This window comes from Crocuta crocuta, unplaced genomic scaffold (genome assembly GCF_008692635.1).
Source record: "Crocuta crocuta isolate KB4526 unplaced genomic scaffold, BGI_CrCroc_1.0 scaffold3, whole genome shotgun sequence".
NCBI lineage: Eukaryota > Metazoa > Chordata > Mammalia > Carnivora > Hyaenidae > Crocuta > Crocuta crocuta.
In genome coordinates this window covers 3,301,037-3,324,059 of record NW_027529934.1, presented here as the reverse complement: position 1 = coordinate 3,324,059, position 23,023 = coordinate 3,301,037, and the positions used below count along the sequence as shown (strand labels likewise).

The 23,023-nt window shown below is 38.1% G+C and overlaps 1 protein-coding gene across 1 annotated transcript in view; it reads right to left on the bottom strand.

Annotated features, from left to right (window-relative positions):
* Positions 1 to 4,970: 4,970 nt before the first annotated feature.
* FLVCR1 (FLVCR choline and heme transporter 1) overlaps positions 4,971 to 23,023 on the bottom strand; it is a 37,166-nt gene continuing 19,113 nt past the window's right edge. Inside the window, exons 4-10 of the mRNA XM_077763197.1 lie at positions 22,940 to 23,007; positions 21,081 to 21,184; positions 10,969 to 11,079; positions 10,366 to 10,471; positions 9,830 to 9,941; positions 8,078 to 8,145; positions 4,971 to 7,921 (exon numbers count right to left, since the gene is read on the bottom strand). Of these exons, the coding sequence (XP_077619323.1) occupies positions 7,832 to 7,921; positions 8,078 to 8,145; positions 9,830 to 9,941; positions 10,366 to 10,471; positions 10,969 to 11,079; positions 21,081 to 21,184; positions 22,940 to 23,007 (659 nt within the window). The 3' untranslated portion in view covers positions 4,971 to 7,831. The remainder of the gene's footprint in view (positions 7,922 to 8,077; positions 8,146 to 9,829; positions 9,942 to 10,365; positions 10,472 to 10,968; positions 11,080 to 21,080; positions 21,185 to 22,939; positions 23,008 to 23,023) is intronic.

Below are 23,023 nucleotides of genomic sequence, written 5' to 3'. Positions count from 1 at the left end.
ACAGTATCGAGTACTGCGTAGGTTTGCAGGCAACGAATCAATGCCCATGTGTCATCTCTCCAGGGTATCTTTCCTAATACTGACCTCCTGATGGTGCATTGAGAACCTCTGTCCACACATAGATCCTGCCCTAGACAGAATGATCCAGAGCTTATCTGTCTTGGTTTTGGGTCAGAATATGTTTTGAAGGATTCAGGCTTTTCACTGAAAAAGAAATAACTGTCATTCTTATTTCAACTTCATTTTTATGCATTATGAGGCTTTATGAAAAAGTTTAATCTGTCAGTTAATCTCAGGGGCCAGGAGCCATTTCAGTCCCTGGAGGAATCAGACAATTCCCTGAGAAAGAGAGGTGCTCAAGCAGCATTTATCAATCAAGACTCAGAGGCTCCACCCAGAAATCAAGTTCCTTTTGAATTTTCTTTGAATTTGAGAGAGAGTGCGTGCGCACATAAGCAGGGGAGGGGCAGAAGGAGAGAGAGAAAATCTTAAGCAGGCTCCAAGCTCAGCACAGAGCCTGACCTGGGGTCTTGATCCCACAGCCCTGAAATTGTGACCAGAGCCAAAATCAAGAGTCTGACTCTCAACCAACTGAGCCACCCAGGAGCCCCAGAAATCTAGTTTCTACTGTCTTCTAACAGTTTGTTCTCTTTACAATGACCATTTCATCATGGGTTTAAAGTAACAAATGAAAAGGAAAATGCAAATGAATACTTAAAACAAGATTAGGCAGAGGCCTAATACATCATTTGTCTAAGTGGTAAATGAAGCTCACGGGCCTTATCTTAATGAGCCCCCCTCCCCATATCCTTCTCCTCCTTTCTCAAAGCTTCGGGGCCTCCAGACCACGTCTCCTCCTCCCTGCATTTCAAGCCTGCTCAAGAACATGTGTAGACCTTAGTACAGATTTAAGAAAAGGTATCCCCTCTTGGCGGTCAGTGTGCTTTGAAATCTTACCTCTCTTTGGGGACACAAAGACATTTTATCTCCTGGGAGATGTCATAAAGGCATTTTCCAGGCACAGGATCCTGTCAAGAACCCTGAAGTCACTTCAGGGCAGATTGTCGCCTACACAGATGACTGTCTCCCCTTGCAGAGAGCGAGGGGCAGTACAGGCAGGTGTCTCGGTCCTGAAGCTGAGACTGGGCAGCTGCATCACAGGATTCAGAAATGTGTGACTTGTCTATACATCTTTGCCTGCTGTGGAAAATAAGAATTTTTTTTTCCTGGATGAAAGTGTTTTCCACTAGCAATCTAAATGTAATTCTGGTGATTCTCAATGGGATCTGAGAAAGGTCTTCGATTTTAAAGCCCCTGTTTACTAGAAGTAATGGTAACAGATACAATGCTATACATGTGTTATATTTCATGACTTTGCCTTAACATTTAGCTACTTACAAAACTAAATAAAACCGGAAACTGCATCTCGAAATACCAGACTAATTAGAATTAAAATAGTATGAAAAGAGGTATTGATAACATTTTTTTATGGCTTCTGGTTTATTCTCTTCTCTTTGGCCACCCAGTTTTTACCTTTTTTTCCCACAAACTCCTTTCTCCTCCTCCTGGAGGCCTTTGATCTTCAACCCTGTTCTGCGGTTCACTCTCCCTAGTTTCTCACACCATTAATCACTGATCTATGTTGATGACAGCCAGTCTCTTTGCTAGAAGAGGGGTTCTCAAAGTGTGGGTGACAGAACCTTAGGAGTCCTCAAGACTTTTTAGGGAATCCATGTCCAACTCTTGAATAATACTATACAGAAGTGATTTACCTTTTCCACTGCATTGACATTTGCTCTGATGGTGCAAAGGCAGCAATGGATAGAACTGCTGGTGCCTTAGCACTGACTCGGGGTCGAGGCATCAAACTGCACAGATGGCCCTTGGATTCTTCACCATCAGGCATTGGCAGTTAGATAAAGAAAGTCAAGGGGCACCTGGGTGGCTCAGTCGGTTGAGCGCCGGACTGTAGCTCAGGTCATGATCTCACAGTTCCCGTGTTTGAGTCCCGCATCGGGCTCTGTGCGGACAGCTTGGAGCCTGGAGCCTGCTTCAGATTCTGTGTCTCCCTCTTGCTCGCTGACCCTGCCCTGCTCTGTCTGTCTGTCTCTCTCTCAAAAATAAATAAGCATTAATAAAAAAAAAATAGAAAGTCAACTCCACCAAAGAATATCCTTGATGAAAAAAGTATTGAATTCTGATCCTTGGGTACGTGACTTTTAAATATTGTGCAATGAAATGCAAAGTGTGCATAACACTTTTCTGCGTACACCCCAAATATGAGGGCTGTTTTGGGAAAACCACTTGTACAGTTATTTGAGATGCAAGCTGAACTAGAAGTTTATTTTCTTTTTTTCTTATGATTTTTTTAATGTTTATTTATTTTTAAAAGAGAGAGACAGAGCATGAGCAGGGGAGGGACAGAGAAAGAGGGAGATGCAGAATCCAAAGCAGGCTCTAGGCTCCAGGCTGTCAGCACAGAGCCTGATATGGGGCTCAAATTCACGAACTGTGAGATCATGACCTGAGCCAAAGTAGGATGCTTAACCGACTGAGCTACCCAGGCGCCCCATGAACTAGTTTATTTTCAAAGAACATCATTTTTACTTGAAGGGATGGCTGACAGATAAATTATGGTTATTCAGATGGGTGTTTGGCAGGTATTTTTTCAAAAAGCAATGAAGTGAGTCCATCACTTCAAGAAACAACTGACAGATTTCTCCCCCCAATCATAAGAATCAAGTTTTTAAACAAATATTAGCATTTTGGAAAACCTGCACCTGCCAAAACAAGTTTTAGGAAACACATGAGCTTGACAGCTTCCCAATACTTGAAGGACTTTCTGATGAGATCAGACATATAAACAAATGTGATGTATCTGGCAGCATATAATGAAATATACCAATATTTGGAAGAGCTATGTAACTTAGTGAAATAATACTTTCCTAATGCCAGTGCATAATGTTACAAAATCATGCATGGTTAAAGATGTGCTGAAAGTACAAGACAGACCATTAGATGTTAATGTTAACAAAATGGGAAAAGCCATATTGATATGGCTTCAGATTCCACATAGCAACTAACCTGTAAGATACTACCAGTTCCAACTTGCAATAGTATTAAGAATACTTACAATTACCTGAAAAGGCTGTTAAAATATTTCTCCTTTCCAAATGCACATGCGCACAAGGCTTTTTCTTCAAACATGCCAGACTAGCATCTAAATGTCACAATGCTTTTACAGATTGAATGCAGGGTCTGGTAGGAGAACCCAGCAGTCTTCTATGAAGCCAGACATTGAAGATTTCTGTAGTCTTTAGAGATTAAAAAGTATCACTGTTCTCACTATATTTGTTTTGGAAAATAGTTGTCATAAACATGTAATTTATGTTATGATGTAACGAAGTTATTTTAAAATGAAGAAAATAGTTTTGTTTTAGTTTCTAGTATGATAAATATTGACAGCTATAACTCAGAAAAACAAAAGTTCTTTTGGGTTCCTAGATGATTTTTTTTTGATGTTTACTTTTGAAGGAGAGAGAGATAGAGCATAAGTGGGGGAAGGGCAGAGAAAGAGGGAGACACAGATCCCGAAGCAGGCTTCAANGGCTCGAACCCACGAACCGCGAGGTCATGACCTAAGGGAAAGTCGGACGCTTAACCGACTAAGCCACCCAGGTGCCCCAATTCCCCAATGATTCTTAAGTGTAAAAATATTCTAAAACCGAAACCTTTCGGGGTCACTGCCTAGGCTAACCTTTCATCCAGGCTGCACTCTCAATTACCATTTCCTTAATCCTTGCCAACCAGTTTACCAGCATCCAGGACTAGCTTCAGGAGGATGTGGTGTGGGCAGCCTCCTGGCAGGTGATTTCAATCATGCAGTACCATTCTCCTCCTCCCTAAATACCTTCTCTATGCCCTCTCCCCAGGACCTCAATTTCTCTCATTGGTATTTTTTTTTTAAGTTTATTTACTTATTTATAGAGAGAGAACAGGGGAGGGGCAGAGAGAGGGAAGGGAGACAGAATCCCAACCAGACCCTATGTTGTCAGAGCAGAGCCCGAAGAGGGGCCTGACCCAATGAACAATGACATCATGACCTGAGCTGAAGTCAGGAGTCAGATGCTTAACTGACTGAGCCCCCAGGTGCTCCTCATTGGTATTCTTCTGATGTAAGTCATTTGAACTTTTCTCTTGAAATCCAAATATTTTTAAGTGGTAATGTGTTGCTGGTTACCGATCATTAATGCATAAAAATAGTAGTGTTGGCCAAACTTTTGAGTGTTGGCTATGTCAAGCTTTCAGCTAAATGTTTTTCATGTGTTATCTCACTGACTCTTATGAAGAATAAACGTTCATCATATTCTATTTTTTAATGAAGAAAATTAGAGTTTGGTTTTATTATGTTAGTCAGCGAGGTCTGGAGGACAAAATCACACCTGCTGTAGGACATAAGGTACCACACAGGCACGTGCTACCAGGAGAAACTGGTAAAGTCTGAAGCCTAGGTCTAGTGTCCCAGATGGCTTCCTGTAGGCACCTATCTGCCCAAGGAGGGGGCGGGCATAAAAAAGTAAGGGGAGGAGATTGAGCCTTTACTACTGGGCTGTTTTAGCCCTGACCCTGGTGGACTTGGTCTCCCTGTTATGCTCTACAAAACACCTCGCTCCCTCCTTGGCTCATTCTGAAATCTTACAGCCCCTTTCCACTCCCCATGTGTACCTAAGTATCAGAACTTAGGGGTGCCTGGGTGGCTCAGTCAGTTAAGTGTCTGACTTCAGCTCAGGTCATGATCTCAAGGTTCACGGGTTCGAGCCCTGTGTTGGGCTCTGTGCTGACAGTGAGGAGCCTGCTTCACATTCTGTTTCCTTCTCTCTCTATCCCCCACAAACCTCTCACCCGGCTCATGCTCTTTCTAAAAAAAATAAATTAACATCTTAAAATTTTTTTCAAAAAGTCATAAAAGATTAACATTAAAAAAATAAATTTATTTCAAGTCTGAAACACTGGGGAACAAGCATACAGACAAATAGTACACAAACGCAAAAATTCAAACATGAAAGATGACTTCATACAGACAGGAATTCTTCTGGCAATACTCTGAGTTTACATATAAACATATTTGTAAAGACATTTCTCCAACGTTCACAAAAGGCAAAAGCTAGTATTTTGTTTTGCAAAATTTATAAATGCAACAGCTTTTGAAAGTATCCAATTTCTTTCTAAAATTATTTCATTAAAATTTACACAGTGATGGCTACCCAACTCTATTTTCCAAATATTAGACATAGATTTATATGACATTCTTGTTTCACATACTATAGGCAATTTTAACTCAAAATACAGAAAATTTATCAATTCATTTTGCATTTTGTCACATCATATTTCATCTGCTTTCTAATCAACAAAGAAAGATACACATGACATATATGCCTATGCTTTTTGGAAATAAAGTATTCCGACTTTTATCTGTAATTTTTTTTCAAAAGCTCGGGAATTCAACAAGTACATGATTATTTTAAACAACACTGATAGTTAAAAAATAAAAATAATTATTTAGGAGGGGTCTTGGGATATATTTTTGGCTATAAAACCTATGATGTAAATATCTAGGGAAGTTAATGATTCAGCATATTCTGCCTTAGCTATCACCAACTGAATAAAAAAGCTAAAAAAAAGATTTTAAATCCCCCGTAGCCACAAAGTAACAATCATAGCTGTTTATCCAATTCTCTAGGGGATTTTTCTCTAGCTAGATTTAAGTTCCTGTGGTGCAATGATACGGTCTACCTCGTGATGAATGGCATTTAAGATTCAAAAGGTCTTCGAGATCAAAGTGAACTCATTCATTATATGGATAAGGAAAATGCTGCCTGGAGAGTGACAGGGACAACTAGAAACAGTTCCAGGTCACAGACCCAGAGCTCCTGATTCCCAGCTATGTTCTTCTGGTGACACATTCTTCAGGATAAGCTTCTACATCATTTACTGTTGTTTGATTACAGAGAATGTTATAATAGCAATATAAAGCAATGCATATAATCTGCCCAAATCAGAACTGCTAGTTCACTTCAAGGGTATTCAAGGGTATACCTGATTGGCTTTTCTTTTTTCCTTTTTTTGGTTTATGTGGACAATAATGTAAATATTATGGCTGTTTAGATGTCAGTGTTCTAAAGATATTCCCTATGAGCTTAGAGAGTCAGGACATGAACAACATATAAATTCTCACTGTAAACAAAACGCAGTGGTAGGCACTGTAGAAACACATTTGGTCCTATCCTCCTTACCCTGAGCATGTAGAAGAGTGTGTACACTCGGGTGAGGAAAAGAATACACTCCCACAGCACACTGCAGGAGCACATACCTGGGCACAGTGTTCCTCAAAGGAGAATGGTCATACAGATGCTAGTAGAGAATTAGAGCATTTTAAGAGGTCTTCACTAAATGAGAACTCCTAGGCTGTTTCCATAGATTTCTTTGCAATCTTCAAGCAAAAGTGTTAGCGGTGATACAAGAAATCATGAAAAAGCCAGGAACACGCAGGATGATATTTTCTTACTACAAAGGTATATATACTGGCATACCTCATTTTATTGTGCTTCCACTTACTGCACTTCACAGATATTGTGGGGTTTGTGTTTTTTTTTTTTTTCCAGCAAATTGAAGGTATGGGGCAACCCTGCATCAAGCAAGTGTACTGGTGCCATTTTTTCCAAAAGCATTTGCTCATTTCACGTCTCTATGTCACATTTTGTAATTCTTGCAATATTTCAACCTTTTTCATTATTATTGTATTTGTTATGGTGACCTATGATTGGTGAACCTATGACTTGCTGAACACTCAGTTCATGTTGATGTTTAGCATTTTTTAGCAATAAGTCTTTTTTCACTGAAGGTATGTCCATTGTTCCTTCAGTCTATTGCATACTTACGGGACTACAGAATAAGGTAAACATGACTTTTATATGTATTGGGAAACCAAAGAATTCATTTGAATCACTTTATTGTGATATTTGCTTCACTCTGAATGGTATGGAGCCAAAGCTACAGTATCTCCAAGATAAGCCTGTGTTGAAAAAAGAGTAGACAAGGCAGTGGGTACAAAATTACGCTGTCAAGTTAAAGTGAGAAAACAGTATTAGCATTTATGCCACGATAGGAAGGCAGTGCAGAGAACTCAAGATAATGAGTCTGTGTTTGGGCACCTTAGCATGAGAACTCAAGTCTAAGACCAAAGTCATGGGTTCAACCTGATGGCCACTGACAGTACATATTACAAAGCACTGTTTAACAAAAATATAAGAAATGGGAAAAATCTTAGAGGTTCCGTGCAAGTGTCATCCCAGTGCTGTCCTTTGGTGGGTCAGAAGTGTAGTGTTGGTGTAATGTACTCCCACTGGGAGTGACTGGACAGTCGACCAGAACAATGGAAAGGAACCAATTAGGAATATATTGCTTCCTTGGTTCTAAATTGCACGAACTCCTATGTGATTTATGGGGACTAGGCCTCCACATGATCATATTAGAAAGCCTTTTAACTTCCATTTTTTACAAAAACAAACAAACGCTTTTGGAAAATACACATCAAGAAGCTTACTTTCAGGCTGACAAGACAGGTCTACCAGTGGAAAGCTCGGTAGATAAATGGTAGTGTTAATAGGAGGTGAGCCAAAGTCTGTTAAGCAAAATCTTGCTTAAGGTTACAATTAAGTAAGACAATAATTATGGGTCACATAATAATTTTCAAGTAAGTTTCCATCTCCTGTAACGTTTTAACCAAGCCTTGCTGCTCAACTATCACATGATGTTAATTTTTTCTTTCATCTCAAATTGCCGATTCTGACTGCTTGGGCATCATAACAGTTTTTGATTCTTGATCTGTGGGACTATCTTCAACTGTATCTTCAACTGGTACCTGTAGAAAGAATCAGGAGATAAAAACAACTTACAGCATCTGGCACCTTCCATTAGGATAGATCAACAACTGGCTCAGGAATACAAAATAGCTGACCAGACAGACTGGTTTCACACATTTCTCAATAGGATAATCATAAAAATATTCGTTACTTACAGCTTTAATATCACCGTTTGCAATTCCGACATTTATATTGTGTCTTCTGAGATCAGACTTGATTAATGCTGGAACAGAAAAACATCAGTGAGTTGATGTTACCAAAGAGCATATATAGATATACTTTTCTCTAAGCAGTATAGCATACTTTACTTTTTGATATTGTCAAATTGAGCACAGTGTGGTTACCATAATATTCAATAGCATTCCTGTAGCATGAAAAAATACTAGGGCCTCACGAAGCCATTAACTTAATTAGCAAGTCATTCATTAACGAACAAATACAGGATGCTAGGAAACAAAGATGAAAAGCATAATTCTTTCCATAGAGCACCCTCCCAGCTAGGGAAATATTGACATGCAAACAATTATAACATTGTAGGATAACTGCAATAATGCAGATATGTACACGGTATAGTGGGAACATGGGAGAAGAAAATCCCACTTCAGTCCAGAGAAAAATCAGGGAAGCCTTGCCAGAGGAGACATATTTGAACTGAAACTTGAAAAATGAGTAGGAACTTGTCAAGCAGGTAAGAAGAGAGAGGAAGGCATACTAGGCAGGCAGTAAACAGGATATGCAAAGAATGTGAGACAGGAATAGAAGAGCCAAGAATTTGGCACCAGAGGGAGTTTGGGATCATCGGAGCATCAAGGACGAGGGTGGGGAGGCAGGATGTGCGGTTTGGTTGGTAGGTGCCTACACTGTATAAGAGTTTCCGCTGCCACCGGACTAGCGAAAAGGAATGCAGAGAGAAATTAACAGAGTGAGATAACAGTAGAAGCCAGCGCGGGTGTGGAAACACAGCTGGACATTAAGCCTTGCCTCTAAATCCACTTTTATGCTTATGCGCCAGGGCAAACGACAGATTAAAGTCCCTTTACATGCTCCTTCTCTAAGGGTTGGGCGCTGGTGTCGTCGCTGCCCGTGTCTATTCTGATCATACCTAAGAAGTGTGAGAACTGGCTAACCATCCCTGTGCTGCTTCCACCGCCACATGTTACAGGAACAGCTGACGTGACTGGGCACATCCTGGGTGCCAGACGCCACGCTAGGAGCTGTTCCTGCACCGCTTCAGTGGATCCTCATAGCAGCCCTCTGTGGCAGGCTGTTTCATACCCTATCACATGAATGAGAAAAGGAGGATATGGGAGTTTAAGTAATTTATCTAAAGCCACACAGCTAGTGAGCAGCGGAGTCAGAGCTTGAGTCCAGTCTTTACTGCCTCTTGATACGCTGGCTTTGGTTTTTATGCACAGTAATGGAATTGAAATTAAAATGTGAAAAATGGGGCGCCTGGGTGGCTTAGTCGGTTAAGCGTCCGACTTTCGCTTAGGTCATGATCTCGCAGTTTGTGGGTTCGAGCCCCACGTCGGGCTCTGTGCTGACTGCCAGCTCAGAGCCTGGAGCCTATTTCAGAGTCTGTCACTCCCTCTCTCTCTGACCCTCCCCTGCTCACGCTGTCTCTCTCTCTCTCCTAGGAATAAATAAAACATTAAAAAAATTTATAAAATGTGAAAAATGAATTACTAGATTCATATCCTTGGGGGAAAAAAACAAGTAATATCCTGCTTTTTATTTCTTTTTTACCCTTGAGTTCTGTGAAGCCACTGAGGATCAATATACTTAAAAATTAAATATAAAGACAATACAACACAGTTCTGTGAAGCCACTGAGGATCAATATACTTAAAAATTAAATATAAAGACAATACAACACAAGTATTTTTGCCAGAAAATACCCTCATTTACCTGTTAAAATGATTCCTAGCAACATCCAAACACAGAGGAAAATGTTTCCTGCCTTAGGACCATAGTCTGTTGTGAGTTTTCCTTGAGCCAATGTGAACAGAATTCCAAATATCTAAGATAAAATAGGAGAAATAATTGTTGATGAATTTGCTTCTTTGAAATAAGTATAATGTATTCCCAAGAATTTTTCCTATTTTATTCATATGATTTGGAAAGGCAGAATGTTTAAACTTCTTACTCACTAGAATAGTCAGTAAACTGGGGTGCCTGAGTGGCTCAGTTGGTTGGGCGACTGACTTTGGGTCAGGTCATGACCTCATGGTTCATGAGTTTGAGCTCCGCATCAGGTTCTGTGCTGACAGTTCAGAGCCTGGAGCCTGCTTTGGATTCTGTGTCTCTCTTTGTCTCTGCCCCTCCCCCACTCATGCTCTGTCTCTCTCTGTCTCTCTCTCTCTCAAAAATAAGTAAACATTAAAAAAAAATTGGAATAGTCAGTAAACTAATCACCTCAGATTTAAGAGAGGTCAGGGGTTTACCTGTGCAGCAGCATTAATAAGACCAGATGAGGTGCCTTCAGATTCAGGGTAAGTGATTTCAACAGCAAATTCAAAACCCAATGGGAGGTAACCAGTCATGAAGAAACTACAAAAATAAATCCAGAATTATAGAAACAGTTAGCTGAAGGACAGTAGCATATACTGAGGCAATCATTCTGCTTCTCAGACCTATTCTAATGATCAAATAACTGAAGATTTTGAATGTGATGTATGAAAGTAAGGCCCTATCATTATTCACCAATCAGGCCAAGGACAGAAGAACTGAGAAGCAAAGCAGTTCCTAAGTTTTCCTTTTTCTGAGACAAATTGCCTCTAATTTGTTAAGTCAGTTGTTTTTCAAACTAAATAAAGTTACCTGGACTAAGTCAGGCTTATCCATTTTTCACCTGTCATATATGCCAAAAAACATTTTTAAACTTTTTTATTCTAAAGAATTACACATTTATATGCACAACACAGATTCCTTAAGGTATAAAATATTTTAAGGACATTTGGATGAACAAAAAATTTAAAACCATAGTACTAATATTTCATAATTATAACAGTATACTATCATTCCTCCTAAACACATTTAATGCTTACCCAAGCACCCCGCCAGTAACAAACACAATGATGATGTATCCAAGGTCCAGTGTGAAAGTAAATATAACCATTCCAAGAAAAGACAAAATGTAAACTATCAGAGTAGTCTGTCTAAAACAAAAACAAAATTGTTAATATTTTGTTGGATTTTCCTAGGCATATAAAAATCGTGTCATTAACCATTGCTCTGTCCATACAGTAATAAATTCCCTGGTTTTCAAAATTAGGTTTCCCTTATATGGAAGATGTTTCCACCAAAGCATTGACTTTATTTATTTTTTTATAATTTATTTATTTTTTAATTTGCATCCAAGTTAGCATAGAGTGCAACAATGATTTCAGGAGTAGATTCCTTCATGCCCCTTATCCATTTTAGCCCTCCTCCCTTCCACAACCCCTCCAGTAACCCTCTGTTTGTTCTCAATATTTAAGAGTCTCTTATGTTTTGTCCTGTCCCTGTTTTTATATTATTTTTGTTTCCTTTCTCTTATGTTCATCTGCTTTTTATCTTAAAGTCCTCATATGAGTGAAGTCATATGATATTTATCTTTCTCTGACTGACTAATTTTGCTTAGCATGATACCCTCTAGTTCTATCCACATAGTTGTAAATGGCAAGATTTCATTTTTTGTGAGTAATATTCCATTGTATATATAAACCACATCTTCTTTATCCATTCATCCGTCAATGGATCTTTGGGTTCTTTCCATACTTTGACTACTGTTGACAGTGCAAAGCATTGACTTTAAAGCTTATGTTTATAAAGCGTGCATTTAAGATTCAACACAGCAATCGACAAAATTCACACCACATCCAATGTTCAGACAGGAAGGAATATTCATATGGATAAAATCATGTTTGTACCACCAAATGGGATAGTTCCGTAGCTGTATCTCAAGATTCAGTTCAAATTCTACCTCCTCCAAAACGCCTTCCCTAACCACTGCAGCTTACAACATTGTCTCTTCTTCCAAACTCCCTTATCATTTTAGTACCTACATAACTGTCACTGCCAGACATCTATTGGACTTATGACATCTATTTTAGTCTGTTATATTATTATTTTTCATAAATTTCCCCCTTGTAGACTACACGTGTCTTAAGGACAGGGATCATATATTGCTTATCATAATTCCTAGACAAATTATGCCCACAACAGAAGTTTCGTGAATGAATGGCAGTTACTCTGAGAACAAAGTCAGGGCAACAAAGAACACATTTCTATGCCTATCAAATTTTCTAATCGTAACTTTACATGTAAGGAAATTGTAAAGTGGGCCAAATCCTTCACTGTGAGCTAACATTTCATAATAATGAAGCCACAGCAAGTGCTGTCTTAACTTATGGGAGAACTACCTTGGAGAATTTCAACATTGGAGGTCTTTGGAAGGGCTTACATAATGGTATCAAACAGATCTTGGGCCTTGAAAGGTACAAAAGATACATAGGTTACAGTTCCATATTTCATTCATTTTATTTCATTCCATTCACTTATGCATAATTACATTCATTCATTTCTCCCAAGCAGATGGGAAGTTTCTGCCTGTTAAAAAATGTAGCTATTGGGGTACCTGGGTGGCTCAGTCGGTTAAGTGTCCAAATTAGGCTCAGGTCATGATCTCACAGTCTGCGAGTTCGAGCCCTGCATCAGGCTCTGTGCTAACAGCTAGAGCCTAGAGCCTGCTTTGAATTCTGTTTCTCCCTCTCTCTCTCTGCCCCTCCCCCACTCACACTTCATCTGTCTCAAAAATAAACAAACTTTTTTTTTTTAAATGTAGCTATTGTTGGCCTAGGTGCCCAAGATGGAAGGCTAGGAAGACCCTAAACTCATGTCCTCCCATAGACACGTAGAATCTACACATAGAGTAGTTCCTCCTGGAGAAGGGCTGAGTGAACAGTTCCTGCATTGTCAAATATAGAGAGGCTATGTAGAGAACAGCAGGAGAGAGAGACAGAGAGACAGGGTAACAACAGGAATACCACTGTAGACCCTGTGACTCGCAGTAGGAGAGATATCACTGAACTGACCCCATGCAGATTCACCTGCCCTGGGGTAGAGCAAAATACAAAAACAAAACAGTAGTTTAAAGGGCAACTAGACTAAGAGTGAAGGAAATCCATTTATGAACCCTAGAGCATCTGCCAAACAATGGGGAAACTGCTGGAACTCACTTCGGGTTTGGAGATGTCAGTGGGCACCACTGTTTACATTCCTCCTCCCCCTTGAGAGCACAGATGAGAACAGAGTCCAGGCCAATAGCATAAACCAGCTCCATCTGTCCCGCAAGGGTAGCCCTCCCAGACTGTATCTGCTCCAGATCTACTTGTCCCGCCAGGGTGGCCTTTGGCATGGAGCACCCCAGGATCTCTGGCCTGGACCAAATCCAGCTCCAGCTAATCAGCCAAAGCAGCCCAGGCACCCACAATCTACACAGGGGATGTTACTACATAAGTTCACTCCTTCAAGACCAGGAGAGGTAGCTCTTCCACCTAACTCACAGAAACAAACACAGGTCAGACAAAATGAGGGAGAGGAATATGTCTCAAAGAAAAGCATAAAAGAAAATCTCAGAAAAAGAACTAAACAAAATAAGTAAGTAATGTACCTGACAGAGTTCAAAGTAATGGTGATACAGATAATCACTGGACTTGAGAGAAGAGTGGACAAACTCACTGAGAACTTCAAAAACGAGGCACAAAACATAAAAAGAACCAACCAGAGGTAAAGAATATAATGACTGAAATGAAAAACAAAACATAGGGAATCAATAGCAGATTAGAGGATGTAGAAGAATGAATCAGCGATCTGGAAGACACACTGAATGACAAAAAGGAAAAAAGAGTTTTTAAAAATAAGGAGCTTAAGTGGCCTCTGGGACAACATCAAGCATACTAACATTTGCATTAGAGGGGTCCCAGAAAGAGAAAAGAGCAGAAAACTTATTTGAAGAAATAATAGCTGAAAACTTCCATAAAACAGACATCCAATTCCAGGAAGCAAAGAGAGCCCCAAAGATGAACCCAAGGAGGACCACACCAAGACATTTAATAATTAAAATGTCAAAAAGTTAAAGAATCTTAAAGGCATCAACAGAAAAGTAAATACTTATGTCATGGGGAACTCCATAAGGCTATCAGCTATTTTTCAGCAAAAACTTTGCAGGGCAGAGAGGCACGGTAGGATATATTCAAAATGCTGAACGGAAAAAGCCCACAATGAAGAATACTCTACCTGGCAAGGCTATCATTCATAATTCAAGGAGAGATAGTTTCCAAGACAAATAAAAGCTAAAGGAGTTCATCACCACTAAACCAGTCTTATAAGAAATGTTAAAGGGACTTTTTTTTTAGATTTTTTAAAAGTTTATTTATTTATTTTGTGGAGGCAATGGAGCAGAGACAGAGAAAGGCAGAATCTCAAGCAGGCTCTGTGCTGTCAGCATGAAGCCCAATGCAGGGCTTGAACCCACAGGCTGTGAGAGCATGACCTGAGCCAAAATCAAGAGTCAGGCATTTAACCAACTGAGCCACCCAGGCACCCCAAAGGGACTTTTTTAAGCAGAAAAAAAAGAGGCCATAACTAGAAGTAAGATAACCATGAAAAGAAAAAAATTCATTAGTAAAGGAAAACATATAGTAAAGGTAGTAGATTAATCACTTACAAAGCTACTGTAAAGATTAAAAGACAAAAGTAGCAAAATCAATTATATCTATAAAAACTAGTTGAAGGATACAAACATTAAAAGATGCAAAACATGACATTATATACCTAAAACGTGGAGGGGGGAGTAAAAAAATAGTGCATTCAAAATGTGTTTCAACTTAAGCAACCATGGTATATGAATCTCATGGTAACCACAAACCCAAAACCTATAACACATATACAAAAAATAAAGAGAAAGAAATCCAAGCATAACACTAAACAAAGTCATCAAATCACAAGGGAAGAGAGCAAGAAAGGAACAGAAAAGAACTACAAAAACAATCATAAAACAATTAACAAAATGGCAGTAAGTACATACTCATCAATAATTTAAATATCTTCTCTGTGAGTGACATCTGGGTGGCTCAGTTGGTAAAGCGTCTGACTTTGGCTTAGGTCATGATCTCACAGCCCGTGAGTTTGAGCCCTGCTCTGTGCTGACAGCTCAGAGGCTGGAGCCTGCTTCAGATTCTGTGTCTCCCTCTCTCTCTGCCTCTCCCCTGCTTGTGCGCTCTCACGTGCACGCTCTCTCTCTCTCTCTGGCTCTTTCTCTCAGAAATAAACATTTAAAAAGTTAAAAAAAAATCTTTTTTTTAAATGTTTTATTTTATTCTTGAGAGACAGAGACAGAGCCTGAGTGGAGGAGGGGCTGAGAGGGAGACACAGAATCTGAAGCAGGCTCCAGGCTCTGAGCTGCCGGCACAGAGCACATGAGGCCCGAACCCACAAACCACAAGATCACAACCTGAGTCGAAGTCAATACCCAACCAACTGAGCCACCCAGGTATTCTGCATCAATAATTACTTTATTTTATTTAAAAAAATTTTTTTTGTAAATGTTTTATTTATTTCTAGGAGAGAGAGAGAGAGAGAGAGCGTGAGCAGGGGAGGGTCAGAGAGAGAGGGAGTCACAGACTCTGAAACAGGCTCCAGGCTCTGAGCTGGCAGTCAGCACAGAGCCCGACGCGGGGCTCGAACCCACGAATCGTGAGATCATGACCTAAGCGAAAGTCGGACGCTTAACCGACTGAGCCACCCAGGCGCCCCAACAGTAGGGAACTTTAACATACCTTCCCTCCCACTTACATTAATGGATAAATCACTCACACAGAAACTTAATAAGTAAGCAATGGCTTAGAACAATCCATTAAACAAGATTAACTTAACGTCCATACAAAACATGCCATCCAAAAACAGTAGAATACACATTCTTTTCAAGTACACATGCAAAATTCTCTAAAATGTATCACATGTTAGACCACGAAACAAGTTTCAATAAATTCAAGAAGACTGAAATCATATCAAGTATCTTTTCTGACCACAATGGTATGAAACCAGAAATCAAGAATGAATAAAAAAAATCACAAGGATGCTTGGGTGGTTCAGTCATTTAAGTGTCCAACTTTGGCTCAGGTCATGATCTCATGGTTTGTGAGTTCGAGCCCCATATCAGGCTCTCTGCTATCAGCATAGAGTCTGCTTCAGATCTTCTGTTTCCCTCTCTCTCTGTCCTTACCCTGCTTGCTCATGCTCCCTCTCTCTTTCTCTATCAAAAGTAAATAAACATTTTTTTTAAATACGAGAAAAAACTGGAAAAAACACAAACACATGGAAGTTAAGCAATATACTACCAAATAACCAATGGGACAATGAAGAAATCAAAGAGAAAATTAACATGCCTGGAAACAAATGAAAATAGGACCATAATGGTTCAAAATCTTTGGGACTAAACAAAAGCAGTTCTAAAAGAGAAGTTTATAGTGAATACAGGCCTACTTCAATAAGCAAGAAAAATCTCGAATAAATGATCTAACTGTACACCTAAAGGAACTAGAATAAGAAGAACTAAGAAAGTCCAAAGTTAGTTGAAAGAAAGAAATAATAAAGAACAGAGCATAAATAAATGACATAGAGACAATGAAAAGATCAATGAAACTAAGAGCCAGTTCTTTGAAAAGTACACAAATTGACATACCTTTAGCCATATTCATTAAGAAAAAAGAGAAGACACAAATAAATAAAGTCTGAAATGAAAGAAGGTACAACCGACACCAGAGGAATACAAAGGGTTATAAGAGAATACTATGAAAAATTGTAAGCCATCAAATTGGACAACTTAGAAGAAATGGATAAATTCCTAGAAATATGCAATTTTCTAAGACCGAATCAGGAAGAAATAGAAAAATCTAAAGACTGGTTATGAGTAACAAAATTGAATTAGTAATCAAAAACCTCCCAAAGGCAAAAATCTAGAACCAGGTGTCTTCACAGGTGACTTCTACCAAACATTTAAAGAAGAGTTAATATCTATACTTCTAAAACTATTCCAAAAAATATAATAGGAAGGAACATTTCCAAATTCATTTTATGAGGCCAGCATTACAATGCTACTGAAACCAGAGAAAGACTTCACAAAAAAGAGAATTACAGACTAATATCCCTGATGAATATAGTTGCAAATCCTCAACAAAAATATTAGCAAACTGAATTCAACAGTATGTTAAAAGGATTGAGTAGGATTTATTCCAGGGATGCAAGGATGATTCAATATCTGCAAATAAATCAATGCGATGCACCCCATTAACAAAATGAACCATAAAAATCATATGGTCAACTCAATAGATGCAAAAAGCATTTGACACAATTCAGCATTCATTCATGATAAAAACTCTCAAAAAAGTGGGTCTAGAGAGAACATACTTCAATTTAATAAAGGCCATATATGACAAAAATACAGTTAACATCATATTCACTGATAAAAAGCTGAAAACTTTTCCCAAGATGAAGAACAAGACAAGGGTGTCCATTCTTACCTCTTTTATTAAACATAGTATTGGAAGTCTTAGCCACAACAGACAAGAAAAAGGAATAAAAGGCATCCAAATTGGTAAGAAAGAAGTCAAATGGTCACTATTTGCAGATGACATGATACTTACTACATATGCCTAAAGACTCCACCAAAAAACTATTAGCACAAATTAATGAATTCAGTGAAGTCGCAGGATAGGAAATTAATATACAGACCCTGTTGTGTTTCTATACGCTAATAACAAAATACCAGGAAAAGAAATTGAGAAAAATATTCATTCAGAACTACATTAAAAAGAAAATGAAACCACAAAAAAACCCAAATAGCCAAAGCAACCTTAAGAAAGAATAAAACTAAAAGTATCATAATCCCATGTTTCAAACTATACTACAAATTTATAATAATCAGAACTGTATGGTACTTGCAAAAAAATAGACACAAAGATGAGTAAAACAGAATAGAGAGTCAGAAACCCATGCTTACATGGTGAATTAATTTATAAAAAAGGAAGCAAGAAACAATAGTCTCTTCAGTAACCGGTGCTGGGAAAACTGGACACCCACATGCAAAAGAATGAAACTAGAACACATTCACACACCATACACAAACAGAAAATTAAAATGAATTAAAGACCTAAATGTAAGACCTGAAATCATAAAACTACTAAAAGAAGACACAGGTAGTAACCTCTTAGACATCCTCCTTAGCAATATTTTTCTGTATTTGTCTCCTCAGACAAAGGAAACAAAAGCAAAAATAAACGATCAGAACCATATCAAACTAAAAAGCTTTTCTACAGCAAATGAAACTATCAAGAAAAGGAAAAGGCAACTTACTGAATGGGAGAGATATTTGCAAGTGATATATATGATAAAAGATTAATATCCAAAATTATATAAAGAACTAATAACAACTCAACACCAAAAAATCAAACAATTCAATTAAAAATGGACAGAAGACCTGAATAGACATTTTCCCAAAGGCATACAGATGGCCAGCAGACACATGAAAAGATGCTCAACATCACTAACCATCAAGGAAATGCAAATCAAAACCATAATGAAATGTCACCACATACCTTTCAGAATGACTAGTATCAAAAACACAAGAAATAACAAGTGTTGGTGAGGATGTAGAGAAAAGGGAATCCTTGTGTACTGTTGGTAAATGTAGCTTGGTGCAGCCACCATGGAAAGCAGTATGGAGGTTCCTCAAAAAATTAAAAATAGAAATACTATATGATCCAGTAATTCAACTTCTGGGCTTTCCCCCAGGAAAACAAAAACACTAATTCAAAACGATATGTGCACTCCTCTTGGTATGAGCACTGGGTGTTGTATGTAAGCGATGAATCACAGGAATCCATCCCAAAAATGAAGAGCACACTGTATACACTGCATGTTACCTAACTTGACAATAAATTATGTTAAAAAAATAATAATAATAAAGCTAGGAAATGAGAAAAAAAAGACATGTTTACTGCAGCATTATTTATAATAGCCAAGATATGGAAGCAACCTGAGTGTCCATTGATAGATGAATGAATAAAGAATACGTATGTATTTATATATATAAATGAATAAAGAATACACACACAATGGAATATTAACTGTAAAAAGTGAAATCTTGTCATTTGTGACAACATGGATGGCATTATTCTAAGTGAAATAAGTCAGACAGAAATACCATATGATTTCACTTACACGTGGAATCTAAAAAACAAAATGAATGAACAAACAAACACAGACTCATAAATACAGAGAACAAACTGGTTGCTGTAGGAATGGGGGGATGTGGGCAAAAGAGGTGAAGGACTTAAGGGATACAGACCTCCAGTTATAAAATAAATGGTCATGGGAATGCAAAGTACAGCATAGGGAATATAGTCAATAATATTATAAGAACTCTGTATAGTGACAGATGGTAACTACATTTATCATGGGGAGCATTTAGTAATGAAAATAATTATTACCCTATGTTTATTGCAGCATTATATACAATAGCCAAACTATGGAAGCAGCCCACATCCATTGATAGATGAATGGGTAAAGTATTTTTACACAGTGGAATATTATTCAGTGATAAAAATGAATGAACTCTTGCCATTTGCAGTGATATGGATGGAGCTAGAGAGTATAATGCTATGGGAAATCAGTCAGAGAAAGACAAATACCATATGATTTCACTCATATGTGGAATGTAAGAAAGAAAACAAACAGGGGAAAAAAAGAGTGAGAGAAAGAAACCAAGAAACAGACTCTTAAGTATAGAGAACAAACTGATGGTTACCAGAGAGGAGGTAGATACAAAGATGGGTTAAAAAGGGGATGGGGATTAAAGATTATACTGGCTGTGATAAGCATCAAGTAATATATGGAAATGTTGAATCACTACATTCTACTACTGCATGGTAACTATATTTGAATTTAAAAACTTAATTAAAAAATAATTGTTCAATCATTATGCTGCACACCTGCAACTAAGATAATATTGTATGTCAGCCATACTTCAAATTTAAAAAATAACAAAAACAAAACCAAACAAAAAACCATTACCAACCCCCAGAAGGTCCCTCCAATCATTGCTTCTTTGTCTCCAAGAGGAGCCATTATCTTGACTTCTGACAGTATTAATGTGCTTCGTATAAATGGAGTCATACATCATAAAAAGAAATGTAGCTATTCTTTAAGACCCAGCACAAAAGATTCTGTCCCTGAAAGCCCTTTCTCAGTTTCCCAGTTGGTATTATTACTAAGTTCTTCTTTTGTTTTAGCATTTTGATTATATAAATGTGTAATTAATACAGTATTTTCATATAATCTATTATAGTTAAGCGGTGCTATAGTTTGGGGCATTTTAGGCAAAAACTTTTAAAGATTTTTTTGCGGGAGCACCTGGGTGGCTCAGTTGGCTGAGCGTCGGACTTGATTTCAGCTCAGGTGATGATCTCAAGGTCTGTGAGCTAAAGCCCCACGTTGGGCTCTGGTGCTGACAGTGCAGAGCCTGCTTAGGATTGTCTCTCTCTCTATCTCTGCCCCTCCCCTGCTCTCTCTCTCAAAAATAAATAAATAAACTTTAAAAAATAAGGGCTTTTTGGGGAAGATTCTATGTATTTATTTAAGTAAATTCTACGTATAGGGCTTGAACCCATGACCCCAAGATCAAGAGTTGCATGCTCTACCAACTGAGCCAGCCAGGCACCCCTAGGCAAAAACTTTTTACCAAAAATGCCTTATGCTCAATACAACTTTTTGTTTGTTTTTAAACTTACAATATAAGAACAGGATAAAGTCTCCGTCAAAGTTAAAGGTTTCTTAGAAAGGGCATTGTAGAATAGCAATGATCGCTTCCTTCTGTTAAGAGGTACCTTATTAGAAGCTTCATAAGGTATCCAAATTCCCAAAGTCAAAACAAGTATGACCAATAAAGTAAGACAATAAACAGACTTCACTCAGAAGAGAAGGGAATCTAAGAACATCTAAAATCCAAGTCTTTTAGTAATAATAGCACTTCTTAAATTTATGAAAATAAAAATCAAAGTTTCCATTAAACTCAAAATACCTTAGGTTGTACACCATATATTTATCTACTATCACTTACTTGTATGTTTTGGTATAATCAAGCCATAAGCCACAAAGAATAGAGCCCACCATTCCAGCCACTACCAATGTTAGCCCAATCTTTCCAGCATTCACTTCTTCTCCCTTAAAAAAATTTTCATAAGATGTTAATCAGATACTTCTGCAATGGATCAAGAAGATGTGGTATATATACACACAATGGAATACTACTCAGCAATCAAAAAGAGTGACATCTTGTCATTTGCAACAATGTGGATGGAACTAGAGTGTGTTATGCTAAGCAAAATAACTCAGAGAAAAAGAAACATCATGATTTCATTCATATGTGGAATTTAAGAAACAAAAGAGATGAACATAGGGGAAAGGAAGGAAAAATAAGATAAAAACTGAGAGGGAGGCAAACCATAGACTCTTAAATACAGAAAACAAATTGAAGGTTTTTGCTAGAGGGGAGGTGAGTGGGAAGATGGGCTAAATGGGTGATAGGCATTATTGAGGGCACTTGTTGGGATGAGCACTGGGTGCTATATATGAGTGATGAATCACAGGGTTCTGCTCCTGAAACCAATACTACACTATATGTTAACTAATTTGAATTTAAATAAATTAATTAAAAAAAACAAAAATCAAGAGAAGTTAATCAGATACTTCAAATAAATCTTTCACATTCCCATACATTTCACAGTCAATGGAAATAGATAAAGTTCTGCATAGAATATAGTGGGAAATTTGGTATATCTGTTAGGGTCAGTGGTTTAGGGGGCAGGAAATGAACATATGAAGGACACTCTGTTTTTGAACCAGAAAAAAAAAGAAAACCTAAAATGTGGGGAAAACCAAAAGAAATTTTTCTCATTCTTCCATGGTTAGAAAATGCGATGATCTTTGTTAGAATTCACAGCAGTCTGAGGAGATAAATGTTTTTATATATTACAACTGCCTTCTCCTTTCAAAAGCAAAGAGAGGTCACAGCTTCATATTTACTTCTTTATTTATTTATTTAAAAATTTTTTTAATGTTTATTTATTTTTGAGACAGAGAGAGAGACAGAGCATGAGCAAGGGAGAGGCAGCGAGAAAGGGAGACACAGAATCTGAAGCAGGCTCCAGGTTCTGAGCTGTCAGCACAGAGCCCCGATATGGGGCTCAAACCTACGAACTGTGAGATCATGACCTGAGCAGAAGTCGGACGCTCAACTGACTGAGCCACCCAGGCGCCCCAATATTTACTTCTTTGTATTTGGATTGGTCTCCTTTAAAATTGTTTCTTTGTCTCTTCCCATATAACCAGTCACAATTTTTTTAAAAAGTACTGGGGCATCTGAGTGGCTCAATTGATAAAGCATCTGACTTCAGCTCAGGTCATGATCTTGAGATCGGAGGGTTCGAGCTCCACATCAGGCTCTGTATTGACAGCTCAGAGCTGGAAGCCTGCTTCAGATTCTGTGTCTCTCTCTCTTTGCTCCTCCCCTGCTCATGCTCATGCTCATGCTCTGTCTCTCTCTCACTCAAAAATTTTAAAAAAGCATTAAAAAAAGTATTAAAAAAAGACTTATTATCACAGCAATAATAACTTCTGCTTTCCATTTTGTGTGCTCTATCAATTAGATTAAATGTATTCTCAATTAAAACAAATATAAATCTTTTAAAGCAATAAGGTCATAAACTTTTTTTTAAGATTTTATTTTTACGTAATCCCTATAGCCTATGTGGGGCATGAACCTACATCCTGGAGATCAAGATTCGCACACTTCATCAACTGAGCCAGCCGGTTACCCTATAAACCTTTAATCTTATGATCATGCTAACAGGAATTACACTGCTTATGAAACATTCTTGGCCAGGCCTGTGTTGTGACACAGTAGAGACAGACACTTACCTTATAATATGTCAGTATCATTTGATTCAATAATGTTGAGACTGAATAAAATGCTCCAGTCATGATACCTACAATAACAAATAG